The sequence below is a fragment of the Polyodon spathula genome, chromosome 11 (genome assembly GCF_017654505.1).
Source record: "Polyodon spathula isolate WHYD16114869_AA chromosome 11, ASM1765450v1, whole genome shotgun sequence".
NCBI lineage: Eukaryota > Metazoa > Chordata > Actinopteri > Acipenseriformes > Polyodontidae > Polyodon > Polyodon spathula.
This window is the reverse complement of record NC_054544.1, coordinates 29,349,643-29,372,959: the sequence shown is the minus strand read 5'-3', so window position 1 is coordinate 29,372,959 and position 23,317 is coordinate 29,349,643. Positions and strand designations below refer to the sequence as shown.

At 41.3% G+C, this 23,317-nt stretch overlaps 1 protein-coding gene across 5 annotated transcripts; it reads left to right on the top strand.

Annotated features, from left to right (window-relative positions):
- The first annotated feature begins 6,217 nt into the window (after nucleotides 1-6,217).
- On the top strand, nucleotides 6,218-21,391 carry LOC121323414 (transmembrane protein 44-like). 5 transcript variants are annotated; one of them, XM_041264474.1, is made up of 12 exons: nucleotides 6,218-6,286; nucleotides 10,492-10,621; nucleotides 10,760-10,853; nucleotides 11,146-11,315; nucleotides 11,901-11,987; nucleotides 13,376-13,546; nucleotides 13,844-14,029; nucleotides 15,106-15,210; nucleotides 15,366-15,533; nucleotides 16,865-16,897; nucleotides 17,339-17,425; nucleotides 20,598-21,391. In XM_041264474.1, exons 2-12 carry the CDS (start codon nucleotides 10,574-10,576, stop codon nucleotides 20,829-20,831), a joined length of 1,383 nt encoding a protein of 460 aa, XP_041120408.1. In that variant the 5' UTR covers nucleotides 6,218-6,286; nucleotides 10,492-10,573; the 3' UTR covers nucleotides 20,832-21,391. The 5 variants fall into 5 exon arrangements, with proteins under 5 accessions (XP_041120408.1, XP_041120405.1, XP_041120406.1 ...); XM_041264471.1 differs by lacking the exon at nucleotides 6,218-6,286 and adding an exon at nucleotides 6,517-6,897; XM_041264472.1 differs by lacking the exons at nucleotides 6,218-6,286; nucleotides 17,339-17,425 and adding an exon at nucleotides 6,517-6,897.
- Nucleotides 21,392-23,317: the final 1,926 nt, after the last annotated feature.

Sequence of the window (23,317 nt, the reverse complement as noted above, 5' to 3'; positions counted from 1 at the left end):
ACGTGTGATGAGTCAAAGTGGTTTCGGTCTGCAATTCAGCCTCCCAACAGTAGAAGGCATCAAACCAACTCGGGACTTGGTCTTGGTCACCTTTGAGAGAGTGGCAGAAGCAGCAGGGTGGCCCAAGGAACACTGGGCCATGAAATTGGCACCCTGTTTGGCAGGAGAAGCGCAAGCAGCATATAGAGCCTTGATGGCCTCGGAGGCCGCGGATTATATAAAAGTAAAAGAAGCCATTCTCTCACGCCTCGGGATCACGGAAGAAACATACCAGTGCCGTTTCCGGGAATACCAGCTGTCCAAGGGGGTGCGGCCCCGGGTTGCAACCGGAAGAACACACACCCCAAGAACTGGTGCAGAAGATCGCTATAGAGCAGTTCGCCTCCACACTACCGCCAGGAAATCGAGAGTGGGTTAAAAGGAATTAACCTACCACTCTCGAGAAGGCCATCATCCTGGCGGAGGCTTATGAGGATGAGAACGAAGGCGCCGCCTCTGACCCCACTCCTGCGCCTAAACTAACCAGGACCAACCTATCAGTGAAGCCCAGAGGAGGTAACCAGACCTTCAGACCATGGAGGTCGAGGTTAGCCCCATCTTGGGCGAGAGAAAAAACCCCTAACCTGTCAGTCACCGACTCACAGGACAAGCAAACCCCATTGGTGCCTTCTACCCTAGTTTGTTACCGATGCAATGAGCCCGGACATATAGCCAGGGATTGTCCGATGATGGAGGTAGACCTGGCAAGAAGATCCTGGTCGGCAGTAACAGGTAAGAACACTGGGGAATGTTGGGAGGGCCCTTATCAATTAAGAGTACAGGTTGGGGATAAGAGTACTAATGCATTTGCAGACTCTGGGTGTGCACAAACATTGATTCGACAAGCTCTTTTGGAGGGGGTAACCTGGGAGCCACAGGGTAAAGTGGCTATCTCATGTATCCATGGAGAAACTTGGGTTTATCCCACCACTAAAGTTAGACTTACTGTTGATGGTTACTCAGCTTACGTTAAAGTGGCTGTAGCGCAATGTTTACCATACCCTGTTCTCCTGGGAAGAGACTGGCCGTTTTTTGATCGTATTTTAGGTCGGGAAATGGTCTTAGTTTCTACCAGGGGACAATCTAAGCAACGGGAGAAAACAATTGGCGAGATTTTCCCATTACAATCCGACCTGTTTAACCCTAAAATCCGCCCGAGAAAAACAAAGAGAGAGCGCAGGGTGGAAAAATATGAGGGAACTCTGAGACGACAAGGGGAGGGGTCTGACTCAAAAGTAAACCAATCTTGTAAATGGCAGGGTAAAGGAGTAGGTGTTCAGTGTGACCGGGGCTGCGAGGTTACTGATGTGGAAGGTCACATAATAAAAGACACTCCTCTCAGCGTACCTAATCATTGGGACCGAGATATTGACCTGGGCTATGAACAACAAAATGATCCCACATTACAGTATGCTTGGAAACAGGTTAGATATGTTGAGGGGAAGGATATGCAGGAAGGACAACCAGTGGTATTTCCGCATTTTTCTGTATCTGGGCACTTATTATATAGAATAACCCGGGCTCCCGGGACGGGACAGCTCGTAAAACAGTTATTGGTTCCTAGGCCTTTTCAGTCAGAAGTCATGAGATTGGCGCATGACATTCCATTTTCAGGTCATTTGGGAACTGAAAAGACTCAGGAACGAATTCTGGCCCGTTTTTTTTGGCCTGGGGTTTATGGTCTTGTGCGGAAGTATGTATCTGAGTGTCCGGAATGTCAATTAGCTGCCCCTAAGTTAGTTCGCCCCGCACCTCTGGTCTCACTGCCAATTATTGGAGTACCGTTTGAGAGGATTGGTGTAGATTTAGTAGGCCCTCTGGAGGGAGCAGAGTCAGGATATCGGTATATTTTGGTAGTAGTGGACTACGCAACACGATATCCAGAAGCTGTTCCCTTACGCTCTATGAGTGCAGAAGTAGTAGCAAATGAATTGGTTAAAATATTTTCTAGGGTGGGAATCCCGAAAGAAATTCTCACTGATCAGGGCACTAATTTTATGTCTGGCTGTATTCAGCAATTATATAAATTATTGAAAATCCGTTCAATTCGAACCTCAGTTTTTCATCCTCAAACGGATGGGCTTGTTGAACGATTTAATCAGACTTTAAAAAGTATGTTGCGCCGCTTTGTAGATCAGGAGAAACGTAATTGGGCTAAACTGCTTCCCTACTTGCTCTTTGCAGTTCGTGAGGTACCACAATCCTCAATGGGGTTCTCTCCGTTTGAGCTCTTGTACGGTCGGCAGCCGCGGGGTATCTTGGATCTCATAAGAGAAGGCTGGGAAGAACAGTCAAAAGACTCTAAAAATATAGTGAAATATGTATTACAGCTACGCGATCGCTTAGAATTAGTCGGTCGATTGGCACATGACAATCTCAAAGTGGCACAGCAGAAGCAGCAGCAAAGCTACAATAAAAATGCAAGAATTAGGAACTTTCGACCTGGAGACAAAGTGTTGTTGTTGCTTCCCTCATCAGAATCTAAGTTGTTTGCTAAATGGCAGGGTCCCTTTGAGGTCATTCGAGCAATTGGAAAAGTTAATTATGAGATCCGACAGCCTGGGCGTCGGAAGGAAAATCAAATTTATCATGTTAATCTCCTGAAACCGTGGAAAGAACGGGAGGTCCATTTTATATCTCCCGAACAGGAGGGAGAGGACTATGGACCCTCAATTGAGCCAGTATCAGCAGCTGGGGTTCCGATGGGGGAACAATTAACTCCTGATCAACGCAAAGAGGTAAGCAATTTAATCAAAATGTTTGGTGATGTGTTTTCTAACGTGCCCGGAAGAACGCATTTGATTGAACATGCTATTATCACTCCGCCAGGTCTGAGAGTTAGACAGAGACCGTATCGCATTCCAGAAAGTCGGAGAGATTCTGTCCGGAGGGAGGTGGAGTGTATGTTGAAACTTGGGATAATTGAACCTTCCCGAAGTGAGTGGTGTAGCCCAATTGTACCAATAGACAAACCAGATGGGTCACTACGGTTATGTATAGACTTTAGGAGGGTGAATGCTATCTCTAAGTTTGATGCATATCCCATGCCTCGGGTAGATGAACTCTTAGACAGGCTGGGGCGAGCTCGGTTTATTTCAACTTTGGATCTGACGAAAGGATACTGGCAAATTCCATTAGCAAAAGCCTCTCGTGAGAAAACGGCATTCTCAACCCCAGATGGTCTTTTTCAATTTTGTACTATGCCGTTTGGACTTCATGGAGCTCCTGCAACTTTCCAGAGACTGATGGACAGGGTATTACAACCTCATCGAGAGTATGCAGCTGCATATATCGATGATGTAGTCATATACAGTTCTTCCTGGAAAGAACATTTGAGTAGATTAAAAGCCGTCCTACAGTCTCTGAGGAAGGCGGGACTCACAGCGAACATGGCAAAGTGCGCTATTGGAAAAGAAGAAACAAAATATTTAGGTTTCATAATGGGTAAGGGTAGAGTGAAACCGTTGGTTTCAAAAGTCCAGGCTTTGTTGGATTCACCGGTACCTACCACGAAAACCCAGGTGAGATCATTGTTGGGATTGGCTGGTTATTACCGCCGCTTTATTCCACACTTTTCCACTATAGCCGCCCCTCTCACTGATCTCACTAAAAAGAACGCTCCAAATAAAATTAAGTGGAGTGCAGAGTGTCAGACAGCCTTTGAATCTATTAAAACTAATTTGAGTCAGGCCCCAGCATTAGTAAGCCCAGATTTCAGCCTAGAGTTCATCCTTCAGACCGATGCATCACAGACTGGTCTGGGGGCGGTTCTGTCCCAGGAAAAAAATGGTATAGAAGACCCGATATTATATATTAGTCGGAAGTTACTGCCGAGAGAACAAAGGTACTCTGTGGTAGAGAAAGAATGCCTGACAGTAAAATGGGCAGTGGAGTCCTTAAAATACTATCTTCTGGGACGACCCTTTGTACTCATCACAGATCACACCCCTTTAAAGTGGTTAGACACAATGAAGGATTCAAATGCTAGGATTACGCGGTGGTACCTGGCGCTCCAACCCTTCGCCTTTCAAATAAGGCATCGTGCAGGTAAGTTACATCAAAACGCTTATTTTTTTTCCCGGGAGGGAGGGGAAAAGGAGGGGTTAGAGGTTTCCGAGTGTTCCTTCGGCTCCACTCTGAGGGGTGGGATATGTGATGAGTCAAAGGGGTTTCGGTCTGCAATTCAGCCTCCCAACAGTAGAAGGCATCAAACCAACTCAGGACTTCCCTTACCAAGGTCTTGTGACCATGACAAAAGTTATCTTTTTGAGGGGCAGCACCTTGGTGAGGGGCGGAAGTACAAGTATGTAAATTCCAGCCACTGGAGTCAAGTGAAATTAAGGATACCTGTCAGTTTGGGATTGGTGATCCACTGACTACTGGGTCGGGGTTTGCATACTAAAGGGAATGTGCTACTGTGTTCGGGGTTGGTCCAAAGGAATAGAGGCGGGGGAAAAAAGGCTGGAGGGAAGTGCATGGGAGTTTGGACTGTGTCACGAACGGAGGCCTTACTAACTTGGCTCTTTTCTGTTTTTATTCCTTGTTGTTTTATTTTTGGATTTAAGCAGAGTGCGAAGAGAACTAAAAGGCTTCCGTTCCTTTATTTTTGATTACTCCAGCACTCCCTCCCTCACATCCTTCTTTATTATTTTTCTTTTTTTTTTCTGTGTAATATTAAATAAAATTTTAATTTTTACACGTAAATCACTGTCTGGAAAATCAATTTTTACTCACACGCCTCACACTACGTGACAAGACAGAGATTGTCATGGTGCCAGCAGGAACAGGACATGCTGGCCGAAGCGATAATAAGTTAATTATAAGTAGTTATGATATTTGTTATATGATGTGTTGTTATTGTATAATTTGATAGGCCACTTTGATGTTATTACTGCTATGACTGTTTAAGCTTTCCATGCTCAGGCTTATAAGATTTAGGTAATAATGTTTTATTATCGGTAGTTGTTTGTGAACATACATCCTCTTTCTTTTTGAAAGACAGGTGGCTCTTATAAGGAATTGGAAAAGTACTGACATTTAGCTAGAAAGAGGAAGTTCTGTTTCTTTAGCAACCGCAAGCTGCTTCCATGGCACTTCACAAGAAATGTCACCGACTTATTTTTTATTTTAAAGGGGGCTTGCAATTTAAATAAGTTGTTACGATTGGTCTCATCTTAATCTTCCAAGTTGTTGCTATCCGCTAATATTGAGTTAAGTTTCTGTGATTGGCTCGCAATAACCGTAGGTTAAAAGGTATATATTATGCTTACTAGCTCTGCAGAGCTCAGAACGCTGCTCGGTTTTCCTAACACCTGCGTGTGTTGAGAGTGTTGCTCGGGTTTGCAAACTATTAAACTTATTTACTCAATCTTGTTTGTTCTACTGAGTCTCTGTCTTACAGAAGTTAAAGTGAAAACTTTCATTACACAGCAGGGCCCTGATAGGGCAGCTTTTTTTTTTAAATTTTATATATGCTGAGTGATTGACGGGTCAGAGGCTCTTCCCATTTGGTAATGGTTGTCATTATTAAAGGGAACCAAGGTTATGGTTTTCATTCTTTTACTTCCTGGACTTGAGGCTGCGATAATAAAATAAACAAAAAACACACTTCACTAAATAAAGCTGAAAAAAGTGACAATTTTTAAGGTAAAAAGCCGAATGAAAAAGGTTTGCATAGGGAAGTTATTTTGAAAGCTAGATGGAGAGATTGGAAGAGTTCGACAATTCTCTGCTTCTGTTTTTTTTTTTTGTATCTTGCATATACATTGCATTTTTCAGCTACACAAATTGCTGTGTAACATTGTAGGTATGGTGTGCTTTTCCTAAGTTTTACTTTTAAAGAGGAAATTACAGAACATTTTATCATGAGTGACCTGCAAACTTCCCTTAATGTAACTGCATTAATCAGTGTGATGGATATCTATGGATGTGGAAGCATTACAAGCTAGCATAATTTAGTGTCCATTGAAGCTATATTGAAATCCTATTGTAAAATCAACATCAATGAATAAATGCTTGAATAAAAGATTATCCTAAAACAATGCGTGGCGACTCAACCTGCTCTTCAGCTAGCCTTGAGGAATGCGAACCAGCTGGTATTATTTGTTTTTTGAAGGGAGGGGAGAGAGAGGGCGCGCAGGCGGTGCAGTGGGAACTTTCTCAAGCAAGGAAGAAACTTGCGCTCTCTCCTGTAAGCGACCTATTCATTTAATTACTCTGTGACGAAGATGACTGTGTTATAATGTTGGTACGTCAAGTTGGTTGTGGAATGTAGTGATTAACAACCACAATAGGTTTTATTTTTGTTTTTTGTTTTTTTCTTACGGTCAGGAAGTGATTGAACAAATCTGTCGTGGAACTGGAACGATACAACTTCGGTGGAAAGGGAATTTAATTGCTTTAATATATATATATATATATATATATATATATATATATATATATATATTTCATGAACTTTCTAAGAATTCATTTACACCTGCTGTGAAAAAAAAAAAAAAAAAAAAAATCAAAAAGATTTTCTGTAGTTTCCGTTGTGATGGAACGTTGCAGACTTTTAAATCTTTGATTTTTAAAATACTGCAAGAGCTTAGCGTACACATATATTTAAATGTAAGATGTAACCATTTCCATAATTTACATATATACGTATATAGTTATATAGGCCTGTTACATGATGAGGGATGTAGGAGAAATCGTCGGTAGTGGATTGAACCAAACAGACGGCCTCGATGTGTCTGAGATCATTTCCCTGTGGCACAAGGAATATTTAACCAAATGCTTTGCAAACGAGAGAGTTTGTATGTCATTTGGTCTGTGGGTCATATCCGCCTTCCTATGGATCATAGCACATACGATGTAAGTATATAATTCACCCGAACAGATTACTTTCCCTATTATTATTAGTTGTTGTTGTTGTTGTTGTAGTAAACGTTTCAACTTTACAATTGTAAAACAACAATCTCTGCATTTTAAGGCGTAAATTAAATGGGTTTGATTTTGTTTAAGATTTTGTCTGTAACTAACATGCTGCATTAGCGCCAATGCGTGCCAGGGTGCCTGCCAGTATTGCAATGCATCAATGTGTATCCTTTGAGCTCTTACTTTCACTGCCGCCTACTACGGTTTAGCATAGTAAAACAACTCGCGACACGGAGGATGTAGTACATTCAAACTCGCCCGCTTTATATCACCGCATTGGAGTATTTTGTCCACAGTATAATAGGGGGCAATAGGGACAAACTCCTGATTATTACATCACTTGGGTTATTGTCACATCTCACTCATATTTATCAGTCATGCAATGGATTTCGACCGCACTTAACTTTGGGAAATCAAAGCCTAGTATTGAAAGCTTATAAACGAAATGGACCATCTTGCTCGTTTGGTTGTTAGTAGCATATTGATCCCGGAATCTCACCAAGCAGTTTCTTGAAGGACCCCAGGGTGTCGGCTTCAACAACATTACTGGGGTGTTGGTTCCAGATTCCCACGATTTTCTGTGTAAGAAAGTGCCTCCTATTTTCTGTTCAGAATGCACCTTTATCTAATCTCCACTTGACCCCTGGTCCTTGTTTCTTTTTTCAGGTCGAAAAAGCCCCCTGGGTTGACATTGTCAATACCTTTTAGAATTCTGAATGCTTGAATCAGATCTCCACTGGTCTTCTTTGTTCAATAGATTCAGTTCTTTAAGCCTGTCTGCATATGACATGCCTTTTAAAACCGGAATAATTCTGGTCGCTTTTCTTTCCACTCTTTCTAGAGCAGCAATGTCCTTTTTGTAGCCAGGTTACCAGAACTGAACACAATATTCTAAATTAGGTTTTACTAATGCATTGTACAGTTTTAACATTACTTCCTTTGATTTAAATTCAACACTTTTCACAATATATCTGAGCATCTTGGCCTTTTTTATAGCTTCCCCATATTGTCTAGATGAAGACATTTCTGAGACAACATAAACTTGTGGGTCTTTTTCATAGATTCCTTTTTCAATTTCAGTATTTCTCTATTAAATGTCATTTGCCATGTGTCTGCCCAGTTCTGAATGCTGTCTAGATCATTTTAAATGACCTTTGCTGCTGCAACGGTGTTTGCCACTCCTCATATTTTTGCATCATCTGCAAATTTATCAAGTTTGCTTACTATACCAGAATCTAAATCAATAATGTAGATTAGGAATAGCAGAGGACCTAATACTGATCCCCGTGGTACTCCACTGGTTACCACACTCCATTCTGAGGTTTCTCCTCTAATCAGTACTTTCTGTTTTCTACATGTTAACCACTTCCTAATCCATGTACATGTGTTTCCTAGAATCCCTACTGCGTTCAGTTTGGGAATTAATCTTTTAATGCGGGACATTGCTAATTTTATTATTATTATTATTATTATTATTATATAATAATAATAATAATAATAATAATAATAATAATAATAATAATAATAATAATAAAACAAAAATGCATGTCTCAATTTAACTGACTGAAATGTCACATGTATAATTAGTATAATATAAACAACAAATGTAGAATTTAACATTCAGTGTCAATGCTGCAATAGGTTACTGGCAAGTTAAAATGAAGTATGATGCTCTAGTGTGGAATGTGCACAAAAAGACAAGTGCAATTAGGCCTATCAATATAGATTATGAACATGTATTTTAAATATGTTTGCCTGAATCACACCTAATGTAGCCTAATGAAAACGCTTTTATCATTAATAGACCTACATGTGTTACTGTATTGCTTTTTTCATATTTCTGACTATTTTCTCAGTAGTTTTAATCAAATGTTTGTAATGACGATATACAAGATGTCTGAGTTTGTCTTTACACCTTGAATTGTGAATTTCCATCCGCACTTGTAGAGGTTTATTATGTTAAGTCCTCATTGTCTGGCTAACTTGTTCCACTTGTTCAGACCAGCTAAACCACATGCTGCTTGGTATGCTGCAATCAGGACTAACTTTGTACAGATATGCAGGATCTGCTAGATTGCTTTTTTAGTCCCCTTGATGCGGGCTAAGTCAGGCTATGTGTATGTCCGCTGCTGCACATTGGAATGTTAAAAGAACACTGCAAGGTGTCGGTTTATTTACTGATATATATATATATATATAGCGCTTTTCATAGTGGACCACCATCACAAAGTGCTTTACAAGATACGAGACTAGGGAATATGTTCAATGTATGTACAGTATAGTAGAGCAGACTACATAGAAACAAAGTTCCTCTGCCTTTACAATATTCCAATTTGGAAAGCAGCGATAGAGCCATATTATTATTTAATAAAATGTTTGCTACTGATTATAGATGTCTTGAGCCATTTCTCAGCATATTCAGATCAACATACATCCTGAAAATATGCTATTTTAAAATAGAATAGACCTTTATCTGAATATATTAAAAAGGCGATGAATGAATCCTCTCACGATTGAGAATTGTACCAACATCAACACTAGCAGTGGCAAAGTATTTTAGAGTGATACACAATAATAATAATAATAATAAAGCTCTCATCAGTTGGTGGTTGTCACTCCCTTGCTCTGAAGAAAAGTTTGGTTTGCAATAATAAATGATGTCAGCCATGGGCATTGAGGCAGTAGCTGAAATACCTCCCCAGAAGAGCCTGATAATAGCAATCAGAATGTCTTCGTAACCAGGCCATGGCGCTATTACTGCTGGCCTCGATGTAAGAGGGCATGTCTCAGAATAGCGTTTAGTTGTTTACCTATTTCCAATGTAGGACTGATTATTAGGCCTTGACACAATTCTTAAAAACCTGCTGCGAATCTTCATGGCCAGTTTCTGCTGACATACATTCTGAACAAAGCATTGCTGCCCTTGCAAAACTGTTGTTCCAAATTGGAACTGGATGTGTCACTGAACATTCTGTATCTCAAAGAAATCTGAAGAAGCAAGGTCACTATTGAGGGTCCTCCCATGCACACTGCATTTGTCTGCCTTTCTTTGTGGTTTTATGAATGAAAGGCAATTTAAAGAATTATAAAACAGGTGTATATTTTCATTACAAACAATTAATTTCACTCAAACTTACTAAGCAGCTTATATAGTCACTTTTAAAAGTTTACCATTGTAAAAGCAAAGCAAAATGTACTGTAATAAAGCACAGTGAAAGCATGGCAAAGCATAGGTGTGCATTGCAAAGAATAGTGAGGTATGGTAAAGCATATTAAAACAACATGGCAACCCAGGCTAATCTAAGGTAAATGCATAGTATAGCCATGGGAGACTCATGAGAAAACTGCAAAAATTCTGTGCAAAAACACCTTAGTAGGATGTATGCTTGCATACATCCTTTCAGTATACACAGGATACATTGCTTCCAATGCTTCCAACTTTTTTGGGAAACGTGTGATTGCTGTTGCAAGCACACAAGAAGGAATTTGCAGATTCATGTTGCAGAGCAGATTATTGTTGTTTTGTTTCAGGCTGATATGTCTACAATGCCAGAAGAAGCCAGTCCACTTTGGAAGCTCTGCGTTCATCACTATCTACAGCTTTCTGGGGAACATGTGCAACGCCCTGGGAGCCCTCTTAGCAAAACAGCTCACTGTACAGGTACAGTGTCTGAGACAAGCTCCCATTCACTGTTCTGTTATTTAATAGGCGGATCTCTACATTACCGAGGCTCATGGTTTCTAACCGTAACCTCCTCCATTATCCACTGATGTCTTTCCTCTTTTGTTTCAATTGTAGGTCTTTACCGGAGCCTACTTGACCGCTGTAGACATTCTTTACTTCATCCTCATTTTCTTTCCTGTCTGTAAATGGGAGGCTACAACCAGTGGAGGTACAGTATGTGCGAATGGAAATAAAAAATCAGCTACAGGAGCTAATTCTGGTGATCCAGGGGGAAATGGGAGCAGTGCCTTGGTTTCCACTGGGAGCAGTCCCAACTTCAAAGCACTCTGTTGGGACTAGGAGAGGAAGGAACAGGGACCGTCTTGTTGTATGGATATGTTCCGTCAACACAGAGCTGTGTATGCGATGTGATTCACGTGGTCTGTATGGTCTCTTAGGTATAGGGGACAACCCTGAAAATGAATCTTACTGTGATTTGAATAATTTCATTTCACGTTCAGGCAGCAGGAAGAAACTCAAGAAGGGGAGGCGGAAGAGGAATGTGTTTGCCGTCACACTGCCCCTTGTTGTGGGATCAGGGTACTGCATCTCAAAAACCACATTTCAAAGCAAGCCCTTTGAGCACGAGTTTCACGGGACCGGGCGACGCCTGCTAACCACATTTCTGCAGGTAACTGAGTCGCACTTCTTAGCATTATGACTTTTATAACTAATATTTCGTTTTCCAATTTTAAATACATAATAATCACCCTCATGTGTCAGATAAGAGCCAGGAACAAAAAAAAGAAATGCAATAAACCTGCTTAACAGTGCTGAGGCTTGTCGGCACACTTGCAGGTAAGAGCAGGATCTGACAGGCACAGTTCCTCTAGGAAAGGAATCACAGTGGATAGTGCCACCTAATGGTCATTATGTAGAATTGCAGATGGCAATAAGAGTTTTTAGAGACTCGCATGCATTTGTTTCATTTTATAAACTTTATAAACTTTCCTGCAGATTTGTATTGTCACAAACACCAAACAGGTTAAGAAGACAAGATGTCTCACTAATGCCTTCAAGGCATGACTTTATTCCAAGGGCCTTAACAAACAACACATCACTACTGAGGCATTCGCTGCAACATTGTATCTGCTTCACTGCGGTTCTTAGTTCTCAGTTTTAACTTTGATATTTGTCTCTGCACAACATCCCATTGCTTTATCAGACCTGTACTGGTCCTCTAGTTTAGGATCTTGCTTGTGGTTTCTCTTCTCAGGATAACACAGAAATCCTGGGCTATGCACTGGGCTTGGTGGCGTTCATCATCTGCTGGACGTCTAAGTTTTCTCACATCTCCAGAGCAGTGAGTAGCATCTAACTTGTATATGCTGTTGTTTGTTCTGCATGTGTGAAAACAACCTCTGATTGTTCTGTTCTCTATCTCCCTCTGTTTTGTACTGTGCTGTGCAGTGTTGCTGTGTTGAGATGTAATTACAGTCTCTATCTCCCTCTGTTTTCCCTTATGTTCTTATGTTCTTATACTGTGCTATGCAGTGTTGCTGTGTTGAGATGTAATTACAGTCTCTATCTCCCTCTGTTTTATACTGTGCTATGCAGTGTTGCTGTGTTGAGATGTAATTACAGTCTCTATCTCCCTCTGTTTTATACTGTGCTATGCAGTGTTGCTGTGTTGAGATGTAATTACAGTCTCTATCTCCCTCTGTTTTATACTGTGCTATGCAGTGTTGCTGTGTTGAGATGTAATTACAGTCTCTATCTCCCTCTGTTTTATACTGTGCTATGCAGTGTTGCTGTGTTGAGATGTAATTACAGTCTCTATCTCCCTCTGTTTTGTACTGTGCTGTGCAGTGTTGCTGTGTTGAGATGTAATTACAGTCTATATCTCCCTCTATTTATACTGTGCTGTGCAGTGTTGCTGTGTTGAGATGTAATTACAGTCTCTATCTCCCTCTGTTTTATACTGTGCTGTGCAGTGTTGCTGTGTTGAGATGTAATTACAGTCTCTATCTCCCTCTATTTATACTGTGCTGTGCAGTGTTGCTGTGTTGATGTAATTACAGTCTCTATCTCCCTCTTTTGTATACTGTGCTGTGCAGTGTTGCTGTGTTGATGTAATTACAGTCTCTATCTCCCTCTTTTGTATACTGTGCTGTGCAGTGTTGCTGTGCTGATGTAATTACAGTCTCTATCTCCCTCTGTTTTATACTGTGCTGTGCAGTGTTGCTGTGTTGAGATGTAATTACAGTCTCTATCTCCCTCTGTTTTATACTGTGCTGTGCAGTGTTGCTGTGTTGAGATGTAATTACAGTCTCTATCTCCCTCTGTTTTATACTGTGCTGTGCAGTGTTGCTGTGTTGAGATGTAATTACAGTCTCTATCTCCCTCTATTTATACTGTGCTGTGCAGTGTTGCTGTGTTGATGTAATTACAGTCTCTATCTCCCTCTTTTGTATACTGTGCTGTGCAGTGTTGCTGTGTTGATGTAATTACAGTCTCTATCTCCCTCTTTTGTATACTGTGCTATGCAGTGTTGCTGTGCTGATGTAATTACAGTCTCTATCTCCCTCTGTTTTATACTGTGCTGTGCAGTGTTGCTGTGTTGATGTAATTACAGTCTCTATCTCTAAGTAACAAAACACAAAGCAATAGAGATCATGGGTGTTAAATGCATACCATTTGAGACTCTAACCCTTCTGTGTGTAAGCTAATCCCTGGATGTTTCTCTCAAAGTACAAAGTGAGGATGTTCTCCGCAGTCCTTATCTGGTCTCAGGTGTTCTCCATCTTGGCCAGTGTTCTCTATGCAGCAGCCATCTTATTCCACGACAAACAGCTCAAGTACATCCTGAAAGCGTTGCCGTGGTTACTGAACTCGCTGGGCTGTGCAGCCCTGGACACTGCTGTATCCTCTGCAGGAATAAAAAACGCAATTTATGTAATTTCTGTATTTGCCAAAATAAATTAAGTTGCTGGACTGTGTTTTGCAAGAACTGCTATTGTGCATATTGTGCATATTGCATTATTATTTGTCAACCTTTTTATGGGATGCTTTTAAGAACATATCAAATTCCAACCTGTATTAACCTGTAAGAAACACACGAGCTGCTGTCTTCACAAAAGAGAGAATATCTGTCTTCCTTTTGAGCCATTGCTTTCTCCTCCGCACTTTGCCCTTTGCCCCTTGACTCAACGCTTACAGATTCTGCTGCTGCTGTGCTGCACGAAGTCCAGTGCCAGCCAGCAGACAGACCTTGAGAGAAGCAGAGGAGCCGATACCCAGGCTCTGCTAGCCCAGTCTGTCCTGCGAGTAGGGGAGGAGGAGGAGGAGGAGGAGGAGGAGGAGCTGCATGTGAAATCAAACAAAAAAGCAAAAGCGAGACACTGGGTATGGTTTGACTTAATTTCTATTATTTACTGTGAAACAGCACAGACTGCTTAATGCTGTATCTGGAACCAGAGGTGATTTTAGGAGGGGGGGGGGGCGGGGCCCACACCTGAGACTCTGTCCAGGGCTCATCATGAGTCTAACGCTGGCTCTGTCTGTAACTGCCAGCAGCAAACAGGAAGTATCTACGGAAAGGTCTTTCATGGAGCTGTAGGTCCATGTGGCGGAGTGTCCCTGTTTATTAGTGTTTTATGTTGTATGTAGTGTATTAATGTTGATGTTTATGTATAAAATACTCAGGATATAAATATGGGTTACGAGCACAAGTGTTATAAAGTGTAATTTGTATTTAGACACGAGGATTCAATTGGTAATTGAATCCCAGCAAAATTGTATATATAGATGCAGAAAGCACTCACTCAGGGTTGTGTGTTCAGGAAGTGGAGAACGAGTGAGAGAGAGGAAAGTTAATTTAAAATAATATAGCAATTGCTACAGCGTGCTGGAAGTGCCAGCACGGTACTTGTTTGTTTGGTTCGTCCACGTCCATTTTGCCTGTCTGTTTGTTTGCCAACACGCCTTTTATTTTCAGTGTTGTATGTTTTGTTTAAATCTTTTGTTTGTTTTATCATTTAATAAAATACTGAGCGCCGTGGCTCAGTTTCATCCGCCAGTCACTGTTTGGAGTCTGTTCTTCCGGGTCTGACGTCACCACTACAGCCATCCTGTTCACAGTCCATTTTGTGCTCACATTGTCACATTGTTGTACTGTTTGTCATCCCTTGATCTAATCACACTAACCTTACTTCATTTCTTTCCTTCCTTTTGGAATTATGGGCGTAAGCAACAACAAAAAAAAATGTGTTCCATTAACCTTTGTGGATTTAATTACCCTTTTTTTCCTTTGTAAAAAGTGTAAAGTAGCTTCTGTGATCAGCGGTAATTGGAATGCACACCAAGAACTGCTTTGCACACACTACTAATTTAAGCCTGGCTTGAAGTGTTTTATAGCATTATATAAGCACTATGTAAATTAATATATTGTAGTAATGTCAGCTTTTTTTTTTTCTTTGTAGGATTCTGACTGGATACCACTTAATACACTCCCTAACAACCACTACCTAAACAGAATGGCTGAGATTGGACGTTTCATAGACCTGAGCATTGAACCAGTGCAGGAGGTACTCACAGCTTTGTTTCGGTGTGTCGCTGTGGTGGCTGAAATCCCTCACAACGGTGTAAATCCAGTGAAATAAAACCAAAATGAAACAACCGTGTAACATTCAAAGCTTTGGACAGACACAAGCTACTGCAAAGAAATATATGTGTGTTGCAGGTTCCATTTGGAGCAGTAAGGCTCCCAGGGGAGGGAGAGGTTAGCCCCACAGAGATCTCCAAGGACCCTGAACCGCCAGCTTACCCTCCTCTGAAGGTGATCCGTGCTGCCCTCTCCTCCTCCTCCGGCAGCGTCTCAGGCAGCCCCTCCATGACTTCAGAGCTCGAAGTACGTGTGCTTGGCACTGCCAGCCATTCCTATCACATGGTGACCAGCTCATGCCACTAGATTGGAAACAGTAAATGCATGGCAATTTAACTTGTGTTGTAACTACTCAGAGAGTCATGAATGGTAGGAATGTAGTAGAAGTTGCATGTATCAAAGACTCTCTTTTATGATGGAATCCAGTGGAGTTGGTCATTCTATTCTTAACCCATATTCTACCACATAATCTGCCACATTTCCTTAGAGCGTCACAATGAGGTATCATACAACCATCCCTTTGCAAAGTTGAAAAGGGTACAATGTGAATTGCAATATTTAGAGATGGAAATTAGTAGTTTAGCACTTGAAACATGACTACATGTTTTAAAACTAGGATCCATAACAAGTTACAGTAATATATAAAATGACTAGTGCCCAAACGTAAGGATCTTTAAAATAACTTAATTCTGTTTTACAATTTAATACTAAATTAAAAATGTATGCAAGGTGTACTTCTTTTATAGTCCCACAGGTGGCAGTATTGTATAATACACAAGCAGATAGATACAAATTATAGCTAAATTGGACTTTTTACTGCCTTTTGCTGTCTCTTTCATGTTTACTGCTTTATGAGAATGTTTTTGGATTATAACTTTTAATAACTATTAACATGTAAACAAATGTGTTTAATTATTTGTTGACAGTTAGTTGTTATTAAATGAGTCGATCATATTGGTGAAAAGGGTTTCAATTTGTTCAGGCATTTTAAAAGAAAACAGCACGTAGTAACCTAGTAATTATAAAAAAAACATCCTCAAAATAAAATAAAGAATACTTGAGCACTTGTAAATAAGCTCATTTAAAATAAAGCATGACCCAGCAGAAGAGAATCCTAGCTTTTATATATCTGCCTCCCTCATGAGATGACATTCCTGTTTTAGACTTCTCCCATGTCCAGACAGGCCGAGTCACTTTCTTGACACGCTGTCTCCTATCTCATAGTAGGACTAGTGCAGGTAAAGAAGAGCAACACCCCTGAGCCTAAAGTCTCCCAGACCCTTGCTACAGGGGCCAGGCTTGACCAAGTTTAATTCCAAAAAGAAATACCCTCATAATAAAATGAACACTGAAATATTCGCTATCCTGGATCCTCTACTGCAGACATCCCTTTGAAGTTTGCACAGCCCTGTCACATGGACCTCTGCCTGTAGTTGAATGGCTTCAGGGTGCGCTGACCAGAGCAGACCCAGCTGCCTCCTATTTCTCTAAGTTGTGAATGATGATATTCTCTGTGCTTTTCAATCATGTTAGATCATCTTTGTTTAGTTCTGCTGATTTGTTTTCTTACTCCACAGCAAAATTATTTGGAAGCTCTAAACAGAGAACAGGTATGGAAACTTATAGTTTTACATTGCATGTGTTTTGTCTGGTACTGTAGCACGCATTGGGGTGCAGTGGGTGTGCATTGTATAGCCCTGCAGCTTATGAGTTGGCGTTCCTTGGAGAAATACACTTTGTATTTTGTATGGAAACTGGAATATATTATCAGAGTTAGTGGCCAGGGTAAATGTTATATCTAGGACTGTGTGAATAGTGATCAACATCAATTGTGCTGTTGGCTCAACATCAATGGTGGAGGAACACTGTCTGCAGTATTCAAATATATGGACAAAAAAAGAAACAAATGCATTAGAAATGTTTGTCATTTGTCATTACCTGCACTCCGTTCTTCATCTGAGCCACTTAGTGTAGTGGAAAAGCCCCCTCCGCCCACTAACCCTGCTAGGTGAGGAGTGCTGTGAAATCCACAGTGAGCTATTCCGCTACAGGCTTTGATTCTGACCCGGCCAGATGATATGAAATGTGACCAGTGCTGCCTCCTCCTGCTGTTGAACTGTACCCCAGCTAACACAGCTGTGAGTTACCCCTCCCCACCTCACAAGCACAGATTACATCAGTGAACAATGATGTGTCCCCAATTCCCTTCGCTAGCTTCGATTGGGAGCCAGTAGCTGGTGAGGATCTGGGATTACAAAGAAAGGGTTGGGCATGTCTGCCTTGGGTGCAGTATTAAATAGGCAGGGTCTGTGGGGGATTGAGCATTCTCTGCTTCTATTTTGGGTATCATGTTTAGAAATGACTAGCTAACGCATGCCTCACAAGTGGTTATATTAAGAGCTGGCCACACCTCACAGCAACAAAATGCAAAAACTCATCCAAAACAAAACACTGCTTAAAAGTAGGTTCTCAGTCAGTGCTGTGACAGACCTACACGTCTAACTATATGCTGTGCATTCTTAACTACACGTCTAACTCTGCTGTGCATTCGGATCTACACACTAACACTCTGCTGTGCATTCGGATCTACACATCTAACTCTCTGCTGTGCATTCAGATCTACACTTCTAACTCTGCTGTGCATTCAGATCTACACGTCTAACTCTGCTGTGCATTCTACACGTCTAACTCTGCTGTGCATTCAGATCTACACGTCTAACTTTGCTGTGCATTCTGATCTACACGTCTAACTCTGCTGTGCATTCTGATCTACACGTCTAACTCTGCTGTGCATTCGGATCTACACGCTAACACTCTGCTGTGCATTCGGATCTACACATCTAACTCTCTGCTCTACACGTCTAACTCTGCTGTGCATTCAGATCTACACGTCTAACTCTGCTGTGCATTCAGATCTACACGTCTAACTCTGCTGTGCATTCAGATCTACACTAACTCTGCTGTGCATTCAGATCTACACTTCTAACTCTGCTGTGCATTCAGATCTACACGTCTAACTCTGCTGTGCATTCAGATCTACACGTCTAACTCTGCTGTGCATTCTGATCTACACGTCTAACTCTGCTGTGCATTCGGATCTACACGTCTAACTCTGCTGTGCATTCAGATCTACACGTCTAACTCTGCTGTGCATTCTGATCTACACGTCTAACTCTGCTGTGCATTCAGATCTACACGTCTAACTCTGCTGTGCATTCAGATCTACACGTCTAACTCTGCTGTGCATTCTGATCTACACGTCTAACTCTGCTGTGCATTCTGATCTACACGTCTAACTCTGCTGTGCATTCGGATCTACACACTAACACTCTGCTGTGCATTCGGATCTACACATCTAACATTCGGATCTACACTCTCTGCTGTGCATTCGGATCTACACATCTAACTATTCGGATCTACACGTCTAACTCTGCTGTGCATTCAGATCTACACGTCTAACTCTGCTGTGCATTCTGATCTACACGTCTAACTCTGCTGTGCATTCAGATCTACACGTCTAACTCTGCTGTGCATTCGGATCTACACGTCTAACTCTGCTGTGCATTCGGATCTACACGTCTAACTCTGCTGTGCATTCGGATCTACACGTCTAACTCTGCTGTGCATTCTCTACACGTCTAACTCTGCTGTGCATTCGGATCTACACATCTAACTCTGCTGTGCATTCGGATCTACACGTCTAACTCTCTGCTGTGCATTCTGATCTACACGTCTAACTCTGCTGTGCATTCTGATCTACACGTCTAACTCTGCTGTGCATTCATCTACACACTAACTATTCGGATCTACACATCTAACTCTCTGCTGTGCATTCAGATCTACACGTCTAACTCTGCTGTGCATTCAGATCTACACGTCTAACACTGCTGTGCATTCAGATCTACACGTCTAACACTGCTGTGCATTCAGATCTACACGTCTAACTCTGCTGTGCATTCAGATCTACACGTCTAACTCTGCTGTGCATTCAGATCTACACGTCTAACTCTGCTGTGCATTCAGATCTACACGTCTAACTCTGCTGTGCATTCTGATCTACACGTCTAACTCTGCTGTGCATTCGATCTACACGTCTAACTCTGATCTACACGTCTAACTCTGCTGTGCATTCACTCTAACTCTGCTGTGCATTCAGATCTACACGTCTAACTCTGCTGTGCATTCGGATCTACACGTCTAACTCTGCTGTGCATTCGGATCTACACGTCTAACTCTGCTGTGCATTCGGATCTACACGTCTAACTCTGCTGTGCATTCGGATCTACACGTCTAACTCTGCCGTGCATTCGGATCTACACACTAACACTCTGCCGTGCATTCGGATCTACACGTCTAACTCTGCCGTGCATTCGGATCTACACACTAACACTCTGCTGTGCATTCGGATCTACACATCTAACTCTCTGCTGTGCATTCGGATCTACACGTCTAACTCTGCTGTGCATTCAGATCTACACGTCTAACTCTGCTGTGCATTCTCTACACGTCTAACTCTGCTGTGCATTCAGATCTACACGTCTAACTCTGCTGTGCATTCAGATCTACACGTCTAACTCTGCTGTGCATTCGGATCTACACGTCTAACTCTGCTATGCATTCGGATCTACACGTCTAACTCTGCTATGCATTCGGATCTACACGTCTAACTCTGCTGTGCATTCGGATCTACACATCTAACTCTCTGCTGTTCATTCAGATCTACACGTCTAACTGCTGTGCATTCAGATCTACATGTCTAACACTGCTGTGCATTCAGATCTACACTTCTAACTCTCTGCTGTGCATTTTGTACAAAGGATTAGTTCTACAAATATCAATATATAGTTCAGTTATAGTTATTCAGTTGATCTAAATGATTTCTGTGTTAAACATTGTCACCTTTGAAATTAAACGGAGCCTTACTTCCCTGACACTTAATGACAAAAAAATATTTTTTAAATAAACTTATTACAAAAGGGCTCTTTTTAAAGGGGCATCATTAAGATTGTTTGGATCACTTGAATATACCCCCAATCTGTATCACGATTTATGACGTAATGAGTGAATTTCTGAATAATTTAAGTCTGATTGAGTCCCAAGGTTAAGTAAAGTTGTACATATCTATCTATAGAAACGAGAAACTTTAGTTATGGAAAAGAATGAAGAATGTGTGGTTGACTTGGAACACAGCAGACATTTAACTGTTAATGAGGATTCCACTATAAAGCACTGTACAAGTTAAGATGTGTGAGTCTGTGTTGTCCCACATTCTAGCAAGCTGGTGTTTTCACCTTGTTTCTTTTCTTGCAGTGGGACTTTGAAGATGTGACTGAGGATTGGAGCAAAGATAAGAGGCAACAGAACCTGGGTGTGTCCCAGGAGGTCTTCCCCCTCCAGGACTGGGCAAGCCTGCCCTTGGACAACTCTATCATCCAAACGGAATCTGACTTCTGGTTCTGTCATGGAAATGTTGAAATGACAGAGGAGAGAGCTGCTGTCATCTTGGCGGACTATGAGAGGGAGAATCAAAGAAGTGGAAAATAAAGGGGGGGTGCGGGGGGTTCTAGTTTTATACATAAAAAAGACTTCCTGAATGTGTCCTTCGTGGAGAGAAGAGGACCAAGATGTATAATTTTAGCTTTCAGCTTGTTAGCCAAATGACTGTGACAAGCCATTTAATAGAAGTGCTGGGAGCCCCTAGCTGGCTCACTGATTTAAAGTGCTTGAGAATAGGACCACTCTGTTGATTTATTCTGGCAACCTGTTTCATTTAACAGGGACCTATTATATTGGTGACTGGGAGGAACTGGTTTTGACTTCCAAGGATTTTTTAATCTTTTGTAAAAAAAATAAAAAATAAAAAGGGCTACAGTGGGTTTAAGTGTGAGCTTGTGCACTTTAAAAAACATAGTTTTGATGCCTGGGTGGTATGTAAAGAGAAGCATGACTCTAACCAAGTCTTATATTGGGTGTCCATAGAGACAAGCACCACTACTGTAGTTGTACTACAGTAATGGAAATAAGACGCCTATTGCATAGCAGTTTCACCCATTCCAGGTTTTAATATGTACTTGCTTAACCTCAGTGTGTAGGTAACAAGCTCTGGCGTGTCTTATTAAAATAGTTAAACCAGGAATGGATCAAACTGCTATGCAGTGGGAGTCTTATTTCCATCCCTGTACTGCAGCACCATAGACTATAGCTGTGAAGTAATTTAACTATGGACTTGTGTAGGATTGAATTACCTAGCATATGGCCTAGGCTTTATATTTCCCACATCTATGACTGTGGTGTTTTTGGCTTTCCTTTTGTCACAGAAATAAAACCAAAAGCTTTCATCTAACTAACGCTGGTCAGTGGTCCAGTCCAGTCATTCCTCCTGAAAGACCATCATCAATAATCACAAATCATGAGAACCTGCAAAGGCATTCAACAGGAGGAACTGAAGCTTTCTCATTTGAGCCACAGCTAGCACTTTGATGAGCTGAAACAAATGAGGCTTTCTATCTAAGGGTTTAGAGATTAGGGCCCACTTTCTTTACTTTTTTCCTTGCTCCATACTCAGCACTTTGTAAAAACATTGTGTCCTTGTTTCCTGTGTTTTAATGCACTGTACTAAATAATAAGTTCCCAATAGAACTGTCCTGATTGAGACCGGTTCCCTGACCTACTGTACTAAAGGGTCGTTAGTTTGCTTCCTTTGGACCAGCAGTCTACTTTGTTATCAAATCCCTGACAGAGAGGTTTCATCCCGTCATATCAATCCTGAATGTCTGATGAGAGCCGAGCCAGTCCCTCCATTACAGGGGCCCTCGCCCTCATCAATTAGTGCTGTTTAAAATCTCCCTAAAAACATTAAAAATAGAAAAGCTATTTAGATCCATGGCTGGCCTTTGATCTCATGTGGTGCCAATGAGATGTCGGAGCAATATTGAATATTCTAAGTGATGGGCAGTTAATGAACTTCCTTTCCTGTGATATATGGACAATGTGCAGATTAGAAGCACAATGTGGAGGAAATTCTTTTCCTCAATTGCATTTCCTAGAATGATTAGATTTTTTTTTTTTTTTTTTTTTTTTTTTTTTTACACAAAACTATGATAAATGCAAATTTTACAGTTTCTTGGTTTCTGTGCTGTGCTTCAATTAGTATTGGCTTGGGTTAACAACTTTGTCAATTCCTTTTAACTTCAATCAAGCTCGCCCTACTTCTTTTTTCCAGGCTAATAAATATATAGATGTATAATTGAGAACAGTGCATTTTGCCTTGGTATTCTGTCGGGGGATCGAATGCAAGCTAGTTTACAAAAATAAGATCTGCTTCAAAAAAAGCTCTGTTAGAGTTCTCCACAGCTGTTGGATAATAAGGTAGTGCTGTACAAAAGATGTACTCCCACGGTGCAGAAACAGTTTTCACTATAACTAGAAATCTGTAGCAAGCCAAACACAAACTAAACCATTTGGGCTAAGGAAGCTGGTGCCATTAACAATGCAGATGTTAGATGCCAACCTCGTGGGTCGTGACTGGCATTCACCAGAGGGTTCACTCTCCAGACGAGGCTTGCTCTGTCATTTTACCATTCGCCATGTTTTGTGCGTGACAGCTTTCCTGCATGCCCTGTTAAATAGCTGTGCTTTGCTTCAACTGCAGCAAGTTTTATGCCATGTTAACACAGGGTGTTTCATCTTTATGAGGAGCTGGTGAAAGGCACTTTCAATGTGGTTTAGTGTAACTGTGCCTCTGGGCATGTTCTTCATTCCATTTAATAGCATTACCTGGAAATCTCACTGCTTTTTCAGCCCTGGGTGGGGATTGCAAAGCACAGATTCACATAAGTATAATTTATCCCTTTCATTCTTTGAACTTATTCATGTACAATAGACCATCCCTTTAGAGCAAATCTTGAGCAAATAATGACTGAAGACAACAGCCCATGGCAGTCTATTGCTAATCCTGAATAAATAACTTGCAATGAAAAAATAGATGCATGGTCTGAAGTTTCTTTGAAAGCTCGAGACAAAAAGTTATT